This window comes from Bipolaris oryzae (assembly GCF_000523455.1).
Source record: "Bipolaris oryzae ATCC 44560 unplaced genomic scaffold scaffold_44, whole genome shotgun sequence".
NCBI lineage: Eukaryota > Fungi > Ascomycota > Dothideomycetes > Pleosporales > Pleosporaceae > Bipolaris > Bipolaris oryzae.
This window is the reverse complement of record NW_006911320.1, coordinates 1-14,434: the sequence shown is the minus strand read 5'-3', so window position 1 is coordinate 14,434 and position 14,434 is coordinate 1. Positions and strand designations below refer to the sequence as shown.

At 48.0% G+C, this 14,434-nt stretch overlaps 4 protein-coding genes across 4 annotated transcripts; 2 read left to right on the top strand and 2 right to left on the bottom strand.

The window, feature by feature from the left end:
* Nucleotides 1-370: 370 nt before the first annotated feature.
* Nucleotides 371-1,335, bottom strand: COCMIDRAFT_92153 (uncharacterized protein; the record flags this gene model as incomplete). The annotated part of the gene is made up of 2 exons (XM_007688586.1): nucleotides 371-957; nucleotides 1,014-1,335. The coding sequence occupies 2 exons, from the start codon at nucleotides 1,333-1,335 to the stop codon at nucleotides 371-373; spliced, it is 909 nt and encodes a 302-aa protein (XP_007686776.1).
* Nucleotides 1,336-2,631: 1,296 nt separating this feature from the next.
* On the top strand, nucleotides 2,632-4,295 carry COCMIDRAFT_92173 (uncharacterized protein; the record flags this gene model as incomplete). The annotated part of the gene is made up of 2 exons (XM_007688585.1): nucleotides 2,632-2,884; nucleotides 2,938-4,295. The coding sequence occupies 2 exons, from the start codon at nucleotides 2,632-2,634 to the stop codon at nucleotides 4,293-4,295; spliced, it is 1,611 nt and encodes a 536-aa protein (XP_007686775.1).
* A 480-nt stretch (nucleotides 4,296-4,775) lies between these two features.
* Nucleotides 4,776-5,276, top strand: COCMIDRAFT_92130 (uncharacterized protein; the record flags this gene model as incomplete). Its single annotated transcript, XM_007688584.1, has 3 exons — nucleotides 4,776-4,812; nucleotides 4,864-4,956; nucleotides 5,080-5,276. 3 exons carry the CDS (start codon nucleotides 4,776-4,778, stop codon nucleotides 5,274-5,276), a joined length of 327 nt encoding a protein of 108 aa, XP_007686774.1.
* Nucleotides 5,277-8,115: 2,839 nt separating this feature from the next.
* COCMIDRAFT_92096 (uncharacterized protein) lies at nucleotides 8,116-10,055 on the bottom strand (the record flags this gene model as incomplete). Its single annotated transcript, XM_007688583.1, has 2 exons — nucleotides 8,116-9,692; nucleotides 9,740-10,055. The coding sequence occupies 2 exons, from the start codon at nucleotides 10,053-10,055 to the stop codon at nucleotides 8,116-8,118; spliced, it is 1,893 nt and encodes a 630-aa protein (XP_007686773.1).
* Between the last annotated feature and the right edge of the window lie 4,379 nt (nucleotides 10,056-14,434).

Here is a 14,434-nt window from a genome sequence, read left to right as displayed (position 1 = left end):
GCTCCTTCCCTGTCATTCACTGCTGGTCGGCTGGTCTCGTCAACTTTGAATGTACTTTTCCAGCCCGACACAAACATTTTCCGGCCGCAACCATATTCAGAGGCCACTGCTCCTGCATCGTCAAGTCTTCATCAGGGCAAGGCTTTTGACTATCTAAAAGGACAAGAAAAAAGAGTGGAGTATGACAGTGCCTGGAAGTGCGTGGAATCAAGACAACATGCGGACTAAAAATATAAGACGAGATGAGACAAGAAACAACCGAGTAGAATGGCGAAAATGTTCAAATTGCCCAGCTCCAGCAATCACCCCCTGCACTGACGTGCCTCAAGCCCAGAAGACGAAAAAAACGATCGAAGTGCCATACATCAGCTTAGTCAAAGTCAATTTCAGACTCTACGAAGCCACCGCCGCTTTTTTGCTGCTCTGCTCCTTTGCTAGCCCAATCGTCTGTGATGATACCAATTGGGGGGCCACCGAGGACGTCGCCCAATTCGCCTATTGTCTTTTCATAAATAGTGGCTATGCCACGCTCCTCCCACTCGTCATCCTCTTCTTCGTCGTCAGTATTGTTTTCAAAGCCTTCAAAAGTGACAATTCCATCGTGGCCCCGCGGCTCTGCTTCTCGCTCATTGTCTGTATCCATAGCCTCGCCCACGTCTTGATCGTCCCCAACGACACTTTCTCCACTCATGACACGGACGACAGTCAAGCGGGTGCGATCTACAATGCCCTTCAAGCGGACCTTGTCTGTAGTTGTGACTGTTCGGCCATTTTCAAAGCCAGGTAATAGCTCGCCTGTAGCAAGGTCGTGACCAGTCAGTAGTGAAGAGAAGGCATAGTCAAGCTTTGAGACGAGGCGAAAGGTGGCCTGGGTGGAGCGCGTTGTTGAAGTGAACAAAGGGAGGAATTCAGCGGTTAGAACGGCAATATTGAGCAAATAGGGAATCTGGAGGTTCGCTGCGTGTGGCGCACGTCAGTACCTGGCACACCGACCGCACCATGTTGCTGCTTACGAGATGCCGACACCCACACGACGTCTACCAAGCCATCCAGGTCGCGTGCTACCTCCCAGAATGCGCTATATCCCTGCTCTTCTCCAGGCTCGGGCTTGCGCTTGCGGTTGGTCATACGGTTGTCCACACGCTTCTGTATGCTGTTGATGCCATGATCCAGGTATCTGATCAAATCCGACTCTCTGGGCCCGCCAGGCTTGAGGGGGTGCTTCCGCGGCTGCGGCAGTGGCGAGGGGTGCTGTGACGGCGCTGCAGAAGAGGCGGGCGGGGTAGGCAGGTTCTCTGCGAATGGATCACTGGCAGGGCTTCTGGCTGTAGCCATTCTGCTTTGTTTTGTTTGAGAGGCCGACGTTGAGCCCTGAGTGTGCCGTCAAGGCTGAAGGTAGTATGACAGCTTGTTCAGTAAGCGGTGGGCCTCAATCGTCCTTCTATTCGCACATTTCAGCCGTGCGCCTGTCAGTGTATGTACACGTGCAACACGCTTTCTGTCAGGTACGCGTTGGTGATGGTAGATTGCGCTCGCATGATTTGGCATGACGTCGGCTGCACCTCTCCCCTCTTCGGCACTAATTACCCATAGTAGTAGGTAGGGCCACTGCTTCGGAATCGGCCTTGGTTGACCACAGAATGTCGTGCTGAACCAGCCCTGAGAAATAAAAGACACTCATAATAACCACCAGCCCACGTGCCAAGCATCGTCAGTGTCCATAACCCCAGGCGCCAATTGTCCGCCGGAAAAGACGAGGCGTGCGCGGTGGATGGATGATGAGTCGGTTCGGAATAGCCAAAGTAGAGTATTCCGAAGGGCTGAGTGGTTACAACCAGAGCACGTTGTGCTGATTAATGGACCCGCCCCCCTGTACATGTCGTGCCCACACGCCCTACGCTTGAGTAGCAACCCCCCCATGTAGGCATCGACCTGCATGCCTGGCCAGCCCTCACCGCGACAAAGATTTTGTTCTGGCAAAGCAGCTTCGGGCACCTCCGATTGTTGAGTGCGCGTTGAAACGTGCTCTAATTACCTTTTAGCATTTAACGGCTTAACATCGAAAATTTGCAACGTCCCAGCGTCACTGCGTATCCACTCGCCGTGGTCCGCAGCAGCAAAATTCACAACATGTTGCCCAGACCGTTGCCCAGGGCGGCGCACTTAGCACGCTTCTGTCCATGGGCGTGTGGAAAATTGCCAAACCTGCGGGCCCCTTTTGGGCCTAGCGTGCAGCGCCATCGGAATAGTAGAGGCTGTCGGGGTTGGTGATGGGTGACTCCCCCGCGTATCCCATGGCAGAGCACGTCAGTCTACCCAGCACATGCATGCGCCCTTCTGGGGGTGAGTCAAGCCAAGCCATGCTGCATTTGCACAAACTGTATAAGATCGTCTTGAGCCGACTCCCCTGGCCAGGCCCCAGATTATTGCTACGTTCCTTCTTCTTATCTTCACATGCAACCCCAAAGTCTAATTCTTGCCTGAAATCATCGTCTGCCTGCACTTACCCCAGTTTCCACCTTCTCCGCACCAGCCTGCGACCCGTTTCCTGGGAGGCTTTCTTTGTTCCTTTGACAGTGGCTTTTTGATATCTTGGCTGGCGTGCTTCAAGGCGGGCGCCATACCCTCAACATGCCAGCTTCCTCAATCACATCCGCAGTCGTCCACCAAGACAGAATGCAGACTTTGGGCAACCAGATCGGCTACAAGGCACGCAACATGACGATGCTTGGACAGCCCACCATCGATATCAGTCTTCACGCAGACAGGGGCCAACAATCCAAGTTTGTCATGAGCTACTCCTCCATGGATACTATTGACGGTACTGTAACCATCACTGCGCAGCACGACACGCGCTTCGAGGACATTGACATCAGTTTTACTGGTACGTGAGCATCGCATCTCCAGACTGAACCATTTCGCAGCTGACAGCCCCAGGCACCACTCAAGTATACGTGGATAGGATGACGTCTACGCCGACTATGACGGGGCGGACAGAGGCGAAGCACCGGTTCTTGACTCTTAGACAGCCTATAGACAAATCCATCTTCCCAGATCCAAGAATCTTCGAGGCGGGCAGAGCATATCAGATCCCGTTTACCTTCACCGTCCCATCGCAATTGCTACCAAGAGCCTGCTCACACGACGTTGTCTCTGACCACATCCGCGACGCACACCTACAGCTCCCACCCAGTATCGGAGATGCCGACCTTGCTGGTTTCGGCAGTACGTTGCTCGATGATTTAGCGCCAGATATGTCCAAGATCACCTACAGCATACAGGTCAAGATTGCCCACATTCGCGGATCCGAAGGCATTTCTGTGCTTACCGAAAAGATTAAAAAGGTTCGCGTCAAGCCCGCATTTCCCGAGCAGCCACCTCTCAACATAGACAACAGTCCGGACTACAGACAGAGACAGGAAAGGACTGTAAAGAAGGGGCTCTTCAAAGGAAAGCTAGGAAAGCTATCGGCCAGAACTGTCCAACCGTCACCTCTTGTCATCCCAGGCGCCCGTTCAACAGAGGGTAAACTTATCACGACCATGGCCAAATTGATCCTCCGCTTCGACCCAGCTGATGAGACCAATCTTCCGCCTAAGCTGAGCTCATTGACGACAAAACTCAAGGTGTCGACCTTTTACGCCTCGGCTGCACGGAAATGCATGCCCACACGATCAGCTCTCGCATACGACCTATCCCAAGGCCTTTACTCAGAATACGTGCCACTCTCCACTCTCTGCATTGCATCCGCTCAATGGACAAAGCACGGTGCTGAATCTAACCCGCCGCCAGCAAGCTTTCTGCGACGCGACTCGGGCATCAGCGACTGCTCCACAAACAGTGAGTGCGAAGAAGCTTTTGCGAACGGCATTCTTCCGGGGTCGAGCGTCTACAATCAAGGTGTCTTTTATACGACTCAAGTCCTGGTTCCAGTCACCCTACCCATGACACGCAACTTCATCCCAACCTTCCACTCCTGCCTAATCTCACGCGTTTACGCTCTCACCTTGCAATTCTCAGTCCACGGCAGCTTGAGTCTGAGCCTCAAGGTCCCAATCCAAATTTGCGCTCAAGGCAGCGATACAGGTATCGAAAATGCCCGCGCGCGCAGTGTGGAGGAAAGCGCATTCCGATCAGCTGCCGATGTATTGGCGCCACGCAACATTGCACCTCCATCGAGCTCAGAAGCCAGCCGCAGCTCCAGTTTTGCAGTAAGGGACGATATGCCACCGGACTATTCGGCTTTTGCACCACCAGCCGTTAGGTATAGCGTGAACCATTCTGTTGTGGATTGAGCGTGCAGAGCTCCTGGCGAAATTACTCAACGTAGTTGTCGAAGTCGGTTGACTTAATGATTTTCCTTCAAATGGCGTTTATTTCGGGGAGTTTTTTTCTTTACGAGACGCAAGTGATACACAATTGCGGATTTACCTCTTATTTGGCGCAACAGACGGTACGGTTATAATATTTGCAGGACATACCCTCATTCTACGAATTTGTCATATAATACCCATCAGTCTTATTTTAAAGTAGTAAGATACCCAATCGTAATCATCTTTCAAAAGTTTCCCATGATACATTGTTAAACACCACCAAAATCCGTCATACTCCAACTTGCCGCAAGCAAAAAAATGGCCGTCTGGATCCTTGGCACTCCGGCATCCCGCCGCTTTCCCGCACTCGGACACGATCCCGGCACCCATACATATTTCCTCCTCATCCCGCCAAAACCACCTACGTATCCATCCATCTCTATCCATTGAAGAAACAGAACAATGGCAGAACACCCTTCCTTTACGCTCGCAGGCCTACGTAAGTCAAAACCGAATATGTCGCGTTGCGCAATTGACTAATAACCCGCAGTCGCCGTCGGAGGCACAGCAGGCTATCTCCGAACCCGCTCAACACCCAGCCTCATTGCGGGAATCGGATTGGGAGCTAGTTACGCTTTTGCAGGTACATCATCGCCCCCAACCTCCCTATTTCCCAATCCCTTTACCCAAACTGGTCACTCTAGCTACATGCAACAAGAACCTTTTTGTAATGCTCCAAGTATATAGAAGTTAACACGTGACCTAGGCTACCGCATCAAGCAAAACCAAGACTACGGCACGGAACTTGCACTGGGAAATAGTGTCATGTTGGCGGGCTCGGCGGTTCCCAGGATTATCAAGACGGGGGGACGCGCGCCGGTGCCGATTGCGCTGGGGGTTACGGGTGCGCTGGCGACGTGGTATTATCAGAAGAAGGTTAGGGAGTTTAGGTATGGGGTCTAGGGTCGGTGTGTTGAGTATGTGAAAAGAAGAATAGGCAATCATTCGTATTGTTAAGTGTGGTGATGCGAGAGTTTTTATTTGAGTCGATTTGGGTTTTGATGTATGGAGCTATTGATTGGGTTTTGCAGATCGATATGGCACGGTGGATGGAAAGGTTTACCATTGTTTGCTAATGTTGCATCAGGCGCTTTCCGTGATCAATATCCGTCTTCGTCTTGAAATCGAGGCTTCTTATGGGAAATATGCTAATGTTGTCGATATATCTGGAACAAAGTACGGACTTACGAGTGTAAGGTGATCATTTCTGGGGTAATGAGTTGGTGGAAATTGTCTTACCAACAGGGGTTGCGCGCTCAGCAGGCATTGTGTATGTATGGTTCGAGGTGCGATCCTTAAGGTCACTCACTGCGTGCCGAGACACACATGGTAACGAGACGCTATTCTACGTAGGAGTCAAAATATTCTCTTCTCACACAAGTACAATGCTGTGCATATTTTACTACGATTCAATAGTCTTTACTTAGTCAGAATGGCAATTTGTAACAAGATTGTCTCAGTTTTGGTAGCGCCGTCGATCGTTTCGTTGACGCCATTAAAGCCTGGTCTAGCTATATATCCTAGCGCTAGGGCGACCGTAGACATTGCGCAACATCTTGGGGGGGCTCATGGGAAAGCAGTAGTCATGAAGATCATATATTCACAGCCCAATAGTGATTGGAGCCATATTGGTACACGCCGGGAGTTTCTCCGTGCCGTCGTAGTAACGAAACAATTTGCCGTTATTCATAATGCGTTAGCGTTATTATATAATCAGTCAACTACCACAGACTTGACCTAGCACAGATTGCTGGCTAAAAATAAATGTGGCGCTTTGTTCTACATCTTGGCAATCGTGTCCTTTGCCTCGCGGCACTAACTGGCATGCCTAAGAGAGTCAGCTGTCTTCTTCACCCATTTATCCATCGTCACAACCCCTAGAATAAACCGGCAGATATAGACAAGGCAAGCCGTGCATTAGCAGAAGGAGTCCCTGTGGGCGTCCCCTTCTCTTTCCGCGCTCTTGCAGATCATAGAGGAGTTTCTCACTCTACAGCTCATCATCGTTTCCACGGCCGACCCTCGCTAGAAGACAAAGCCCAAAGCCAGCAGTATCTTACTCCATGGGAAGAGGAAGGACTAGTTAAATTCATTTTGCAGATGTCTAACTTTAGTCACCCCGTCCGAATCAAGTTCATACCGCTATTAGCTTACCATCTCACCCTTCAGCGACCCCAGTCAGCCAGACCGCCCAAGCCCCCGCATCTGAACTAGACGATAGCTTTCAGAAAGCGCCACCCAGAAATCCAAGCAAGAAGCGTCAAAGCCCTTGACTGGAACCGACACGAGAAGAACATATACCCAAAGACTTTACACTGGTTTGAGGTGATTGGGACAGTATTGCAGAACCCGGCGGTCCTGCCAGAGAACACATATAATATGGACGAAACTGGCGTGATGCTATCTATGCTAGGCTCCGTCAAAGTGCTTATGGGTAAGGGCGACATGCGGGACTACAGGGGTGCGCGAGTCAAACGTACAACTGTGACTGCAATCGAATGTATTAGCGCTGGCGGCAGGTATCTGAACCCGATGATTATCTGGCCGGCCACCACCCATCGCAGTAACTGGACTACTTTTCCTACCCCTGGTTGGCAGTATGCATGCTCTGACTCTGGATATACCGATTCTTACATCACCCTAGAATGGCTTAAACGCATATTCGATCCTGAAAGCAAGGACCGAGCTAATGGTAAGCCTCGGGTTTTAATATGCGATGGCTTCGGCACCCATGAAACCCTTGAAGTTCTTGAATTTTGCCTTGATAACAACATTATCCTGTGTCGCCTTCCTTCTCATACTTCTCACAAGCTTCAACCCTGCGACGTCGCAGTATTTGCTCCACTCAAGGCAGCATATCGCGATGAGGTCGAACGACTAGAGCGAGGCGGCGTGAACGCAATAGGTAAAGAGCATTTTACCTCACTTTATAGTCGTGCAAGAAGCAAGGCATTCACGCCAAAGAATATTAGGTCTGGATTTTCTGCATGCGGTTTGTTCCCGTTCAACCCAGATAGGGTGCTCCGAAGCATGCCGAAGCCGCCTGATGAACCAACTCTTGGCGAAACGAACAAAGCAGCAGCTTTGCCTAATCCAGATGATACCGTTAGATCGCCTCTTACGCCTGTGACGCCCGTGACAACGCAGGGACTGGCATCACTGCAGGATATTATAATCAACCAAGACGCTCGAGGCCTTGACGAGAACAGTAAACGGAGCCTGCAGAAGCACTTACAGAAGTTCTCAAAGGCTGCTCATCTAGCCTTTTCCAAGGGGATACTCCAGCGGGACCAGATCCGATTTCTGATGAAGATTAACGACGAAGCCAAGGTTCGCCGGTCAACCAAAGCAGAGATTTTAGGAAAGGCGAAGGTTATGGGTTACAGCGAACTTGAAGAAGCTCGAACAAAGCGTGCTCAGAAGGAAGCAGCTTAGGCAGCTAAGGGCAATGCAAAGCGTGGAAGAAAGCGTAAGGGTGCAGACGTGGAGCGACCAGCCACCAAAACCCGGAGGCAGGGTGAAGTCGAGGCTGAAGACCAGGTTGGATCAGCCTGGAGAGCTCCTGAGGCGCCTATGATACACAACAGAATTGTTTAATATAATCAATTGATTAGTTGCCGTTACAGTCACTAGCAAAATTGGCTTCATCCTAAGCGCAGCCTCACAATTGTTATAGTTCGCAAGTGAAAGTCTTCGCGACGGATGCAATAACCTCGATTAAATGAATGGTAAGTACAAGTACCTAGTAAAGTGCAATAGTCTGAGGCTTGGTCTCATCAAAGAAGGACTTCATGGTCAGAGAGTTGTCTCCCCCATCGCATTCAAAGTAGCCAACACGCTTGAATCTTGTCTGCTTCTCTCTTAAAAGCACTAGGCCCAACGAAATATATGACCCAATTATTTCAAAACACCACACAGTTTGCGGACTAATGGCATCAGATACATCCCAATATATCCTGGAGGGTAGGACATTAGCATCGGTACTGCTTCGCCTAAGAGAGCGAGAATCCCAGTGTGCCTCTTGCAGTCGACCATTTAACTCAAGGCGGCCCGATCCAACTTTAGAGTAGTCGTGACTACCGGACATGCAGTCCCTATAGCTGCCTATATATTTTGCTGCCGCATTGACTTCAAAGTCGTACTCCAGCAGCTTACGTTCGAAGAATTGTACAGGTCCGTTAATAGATGACCAGGACCAAGAGGGACTGAATGTGCTTCCCACCTTTCTTTCTTCTAGTCGATGCCATAAAAGTTGCGCGTAGATGTCGTCTTTCCATAATCCCGCAAGGTAATGGGATGAATCGAAGTTCATAATATCCGCAAAGTTTTCAGCAAGCGCCGCGCAAGCAGGGAGTCTGTCGCTTGGTTCGGTGAGTTTTCGACGTGTATACTCGCTTACGGTTTCTAACCAGTCTGCCTTTACGCATGGCCCACCCAATGGACCAAAAGACGAGATGTTCAACTGCACTTCGGTGTTTTGGTAAGGATCATTGACAGAAAAAGCGTAGTCTTTATTTTCCAAGGTTGGGCAACCTCCTCCATCGATCTTTTTGGTTTGAGGATAAGTTAGGCATCGCCAAGTTGTCTGCTTTGAACCGAATCGCAAAAGGCGGAGCGAAAGCATGTCTTCCTGCAATGTCCATGCTCTTTGGTCGATATTTTCTTGACGCGTATCTGCAACGGGGTGCTCAGAGAGTAACACCAACCCTTCCACCATACCATCGGCACGCTTGTTGTGATAAGGAAGCTGAAAAAGATTACCATATGCTTTCTTGAGGTCGCGATCCTTAAGAAACCCCTCCGTACTGTCATTGGCGCTGGCTGCTGAGATGGTAATAGTAGCTCCTCTATAAATGCCTGCCATTTTTGACATTTCCAATTCCACATCTTTAGGATCATTTTGAACGATACAGAACGCATCTACCCAAAGGTAAGACAACTCTAGCCTCCGGGTTACTTTGACTGCATCTCTTATCGATTGTGGTAGCTGTGATATATCGATTCTACCTTGTCGATCGTCAACATTCTCTCTCGTCGTCCTGGCATCTTTCTGTTGCTGTGAAGTACCCCAACAGTAACTCAATGCTGCATAGGGGGGATGTTCTCCCTGAGGGACTGTACACAAACGCAATTCTGAATTTTGTCGCACATCGAGAAGACGTGTAGGTGCTGTGTAGCTTTTATTCCTCTCCATGGCAGTCTTGCATGTTTCGTGGTTTAGGCAATCTTCGTAAAGTTCTAAACACCATCCTAGACGAACTGATCTCGCTGGCGACGGTTCAAGAGGCCTTGATTTAATATAACGAGCAGCAGCATAATCTGCACTTGTTAGCCACGAGTATAGCATGTGCCTGTTGGCAAATTACCTCTCATACTGAAGATGTACAGCTGTCGCTTTGTATCGTCTTCTGATACGGGCTCATCATCTTCATCCCTCCACTCTACGTTGAGATATTTGAGATCTTCCGAATCGCCTGCTATAGATAACCTCAATTTGTCTGTTGTACATAGACACTCTTCTGACGAATTCAAAGTCCAATTGAAGAATTCGCAACGTTGGCTGAGTTCTTTCACTTTGCAATGTGAAAACTCAAAGCGCTGGGTGACTTTGGGACCAGTACCATCGATTATAATCACCTTACATTCCGGACAAGAGTGAGGGGAAAGACTGAAAATGTCCATCGTATGGGAAAAAAAGTTCAAAGTGTTATGGTTTATCGGAGTACACACATATTCAAACTCCACGTAACACTTTTTGCGCCCACGTATAATGTGAAACTCAAGAGTCTTGCAGGTGGTGAAAAGGTCGATAGAGAAGTCGATATTAAAATGAAAGAAAATTGCTTTGGCTTGGGTTCATCAGGAATAAATAATCAACGAGGATAAGGACTTAGATGAGCCCTCACCGGTAATAAGCTAAGCGAACTTCTAGGCAGCAATATTGCTTTATATATCAACGCGCATGCTTAGCAGGCACCTAACGATTGATCGGATACCGCAATTGCAGCTGCGGGGTAAAGCCGGTTTCGCTAGCGAGTATACTGCGATAATTCAAGTCATCCGCATATTCAATGCTGCAGTCGATTCCCTTTGGCAACAAATGCTTAGCACTGCTATATTTAGAGTGGGGCACTTGCTTTGGAAGGCTAATGCGCTAAGCCACAGTCAACGAGTAACAAACGGCAGTCTGCTGACGAAGTCATTATGTAATTTAGGGTACTGGCTCAATGTTCGTGCGGGGTAGTTTCAGGTACCAGCCAGGGTGGCAACATCGCTTTACCTTGCTTGCCACAACCACAACAAGGTTGATAAGAGCTCTTGAACGCCATGATTAGATTCCATACCTAGAATTGTACATATAAATGACTTTTGGATCCTCAATATGCTAAAGTATACTGCATTAGACTTGACAGCGTTCAAAGCGCCAGAATGGCCTCCGTTTTGATTAACCGTAAAGACAGTAGTAGGAGGGTAATTTTAGATGCCTGTTAGCAAGATCTGTTCGTAAGAAGGCACGAAACATTATTCTTAAAATACACTTGGAGAAGCTAAAGTTGTTCGGTCATGAATATGATTTGGAATCGAGGTACACGAGGTTTGTCTCGTTACGGTGTGTGTCTCGCTTCGTAGTGAGTGACGTTAGATTTATTTTTCTACTCAGTTGAGGCTGGTGTATCAACTGTACCCAGTATGAAGAGTTCGATTTCCTCTCAAAACATGATGTGTTTTTGACTTAGTAACGATCTATTTGCTATCCGCTTTTAAAAGAGAAAGATTAGTATCACACCAAGTACCACGTGGTATGCTCCAGCCTCTTAAGCACAACTAGATCAAGAGAGATCAGAAGTGCCAAATACCCGCCTTGCGCCGTCAGTGACATTCTCCACCAAGAGCTGAGCAATGAATCACCCTATATCGGACGAAAGGACAACACTCTGCACCCTTTACAATGCCAATCGCCCACCCCCATCGCCCACCAACTTGTAGCTTGCACTGAATTCTCATCAACCCCAAATTCCCTTACAAACAAGCATGAAACTTACACAAAACCACTTCATCTAGTTAACACCGTTGACGTACCGACACCAGTTATTCGACGGATCCCTCGTATTACGAGCATCATCTCTTGTAGGCAAACACTTTTTCGCCAAAATCAGTAAATCGTCAGTCGATGCAAGAAAGCTTTACGATACCCTATTCGATGTTGCCATGGGATGCGCTCCACCCTATTTCTTACAATAGAGATTTCGCATAACTCTTGCAATCGCTTGCCATGCTGGTTCCCGCGAGGGAGAGAAACTTTGCTGCCGCGGGAATGTTGAGGTGAATTGTGGTCGGAGAGGGGGTCGATTGGATCAGGGATCCTGCGGTGGTTGCAAGGCGTGGTAGGGGGGTGGTGAAGTTTGGGCTGTTGACTATGTAGGCTGATGAGGGATGTAGGGGCGCTGGAGACTTAGAATCCTGGTCGAGAGAAAGGCTTGCGTTATGAGGACTGAAGTTATTCTTGAGGTCTAGTACAAAGTCTGCAATCAAACATACTTCGAAAGATTGTTATACACCAATGTTAGCCCGCTTCCGCTCCAGTCTCGATTAGTCTCCTGTGACCCATTCCATTTTGAGGTGATAGCAAGTAGTGGTGATCCTACTGCACAGAATGGCTGTATAAGTGAGACTTAAATCGTGCGATGGTAGGTTGTTGGTGGCATCATCATATGGGGCGTTTCTAGAGCGTAACGCCCTTCGTGAATCAACTGAACAACCAATAGCTCTGCGGTCATGTAGATTCTTCACAGTTTCGCCAAGTGCTGCAAGGTTGTTCCAAAGTAGCTGTTGTCTCCACGGTCTCTGACAGTGTCTTGGAAATCTGTTCAAAGGCATGTCAGGGTTTGAGTTTCAAAGAAGGAGATAATTCTGGGATCTAGTAGTGTCCATGGAGATGGATTAACTCATGCGATCGATGTTCAGCCTATTCTGACAGCAAAACTGTCAGAGGGTAGGATTGTAATAGCATGGGTAAGAGGCAATAATAACAAGGAGGGTCTAATAGGCTGTATTCACCATAGACAAACAGCTACTGAACTTAGATAGTGTTCATCAAGTTCATATCTACAGTGCCAAGTCAGATATGACTAAAGGGGGCTTATTATAGGCCAATAGGCACTAAAGAGTCCCGAAGGGAGTCAGATGAGGCTAGATTCTGACAGAAACCCACTCGATGTGCTTCGCCGTGAAATTACTGCGCAGTCGGGAGGTTCTCCATTTGGGTATACTGTGAGGACGGATATAGCATGGCGAATATGTAGTTTTTTTCGAGGAGCTCAAGGCCTATTTGGCTCAGCGTTTTTTTAGCCACATTCTGCGTTTTGAGAACGCTTTTAGTAACACTATTGTGTGTTCAGTGAAAACACGCATCCTCAAGGCATCAACCCTTGCCATGTTTTGTTAGCGCTACTATAATAAATTAATCCCCAAGCATCTAGTGCTTATTTCACCCTTATTTTTCCATTTGATTAAGAAAGGACAAAACGCGATTCTTAGATGTACCTCTTGACGGCGACGGTTAAAGGACACTCCCATAAGCAGGGGCCCCCTACTTAGCGCGTTCACTCTTACGAAAATTATATTATTAAGGTAAAAAAAAAGGGAAAGGAGAGAATTCGTCTCTCTCTCATTTTCTTCTTACCTCTCTTTTTTTTTCTTTTTTCTCTTTTTTTTTCTGCCTTTTTTCCTTCTTCGTCTCTCTCTTTACTTAACTATTATCTCTTAAATAGAATTAAAAAGAAAAGTAAAAGAAGCGGGAGAGGAGAGGAGAGGAGAGAGAGGGATAAATTAAGAAAGAGAGGTAAAATAGAGGAAGGGGTCTAGATTAGAGCACTTAATAGAATAGTACAGATAGCGTTACACTAATACAGACCCCTGTCTTGTGGGTGTGCTAAATAGTTCTTATGGGGGGGGGGGCAAATAATTCTCACGGGAGTGTCATTTAACCGTCGCCCCTCTTGACCTGTAGCTAGATTCGAAAACTGCGTTGTTAGTCACCTAACTGTTCAATCTGGTGGTTTCAATATTGGTTCTGGCAGACCAGCCGCATCACATAATCTGCTTCCTACCAGGCATTCAGACCCGGGTAAACTTAACCGCAACGCCAGCCAGCTTCCTATTGTCGAGGCTTTACCACCCAACTGATATTAAAAACGTAAACGCAAAGCACACAATCGAATAGGCCCTAAGGTTCTCCAGGTTGCATGCTTTTGAGTTGTTGGTGGGCATCAGGCGGATAGAATTGCTTCCGGGAAGCCGTGCTGGAGTCCCCGGAACTTTGTCCAGATGGCGAGTTACCACCAGATGTGTGTACGTAACGAAAATTGATACTTATCGATTCCATAGACTCTACAAATTACATCTCTACAATGACCTATTGGCTTCATACTATCTCTGACCTCAATACGTAACACGTATGGGCTAGTGGCAATACAACAGAATCCCATGGTCGGCTAACCTAACTCTTGTGGACGATCTTCCCCCCCACACGGACCTGCCACGAAACCCGGAAGGCCTGTTCGGGTCGACAGTCGGATATCCGTTGCAGCACCTTGGCATATACGCAGAGCCGTAAATCATTCGCCAGGATGTATAAGTGTAGTTTAGCCTATCGGCTTATAAAATACTATCTCAGCTTAAGATCTTTTCGTCTGAGTCAAATAGGGACATTTAATCTCTTAACTCTTGTTATTCTTTATCTATACTCTAATCCCTTTTAACATCTTATAGCTAGCTAAATCGCGTTTTTTCTTATATAAAACCCTCTCTATTACTAATTATAATATATAACTAAAGCTATAAGAAGAACGGTAGATATAGGACTATATATACACGCTGCTATACTTCGGATCCTGTATTCTTTGTTACAAGTAACAAGAAGGATTCTCTCCTTGACGCAGGGTGACAGGGTTGGAGGCCAACCACGTCCACGTCAAAAGGTAATGACATCGCGGGGCTTTGGGTCACGTGATGTATTCTCCCGCCAAGAGCCACTCTCCCGCCAAGGAAGGGAGAACGGG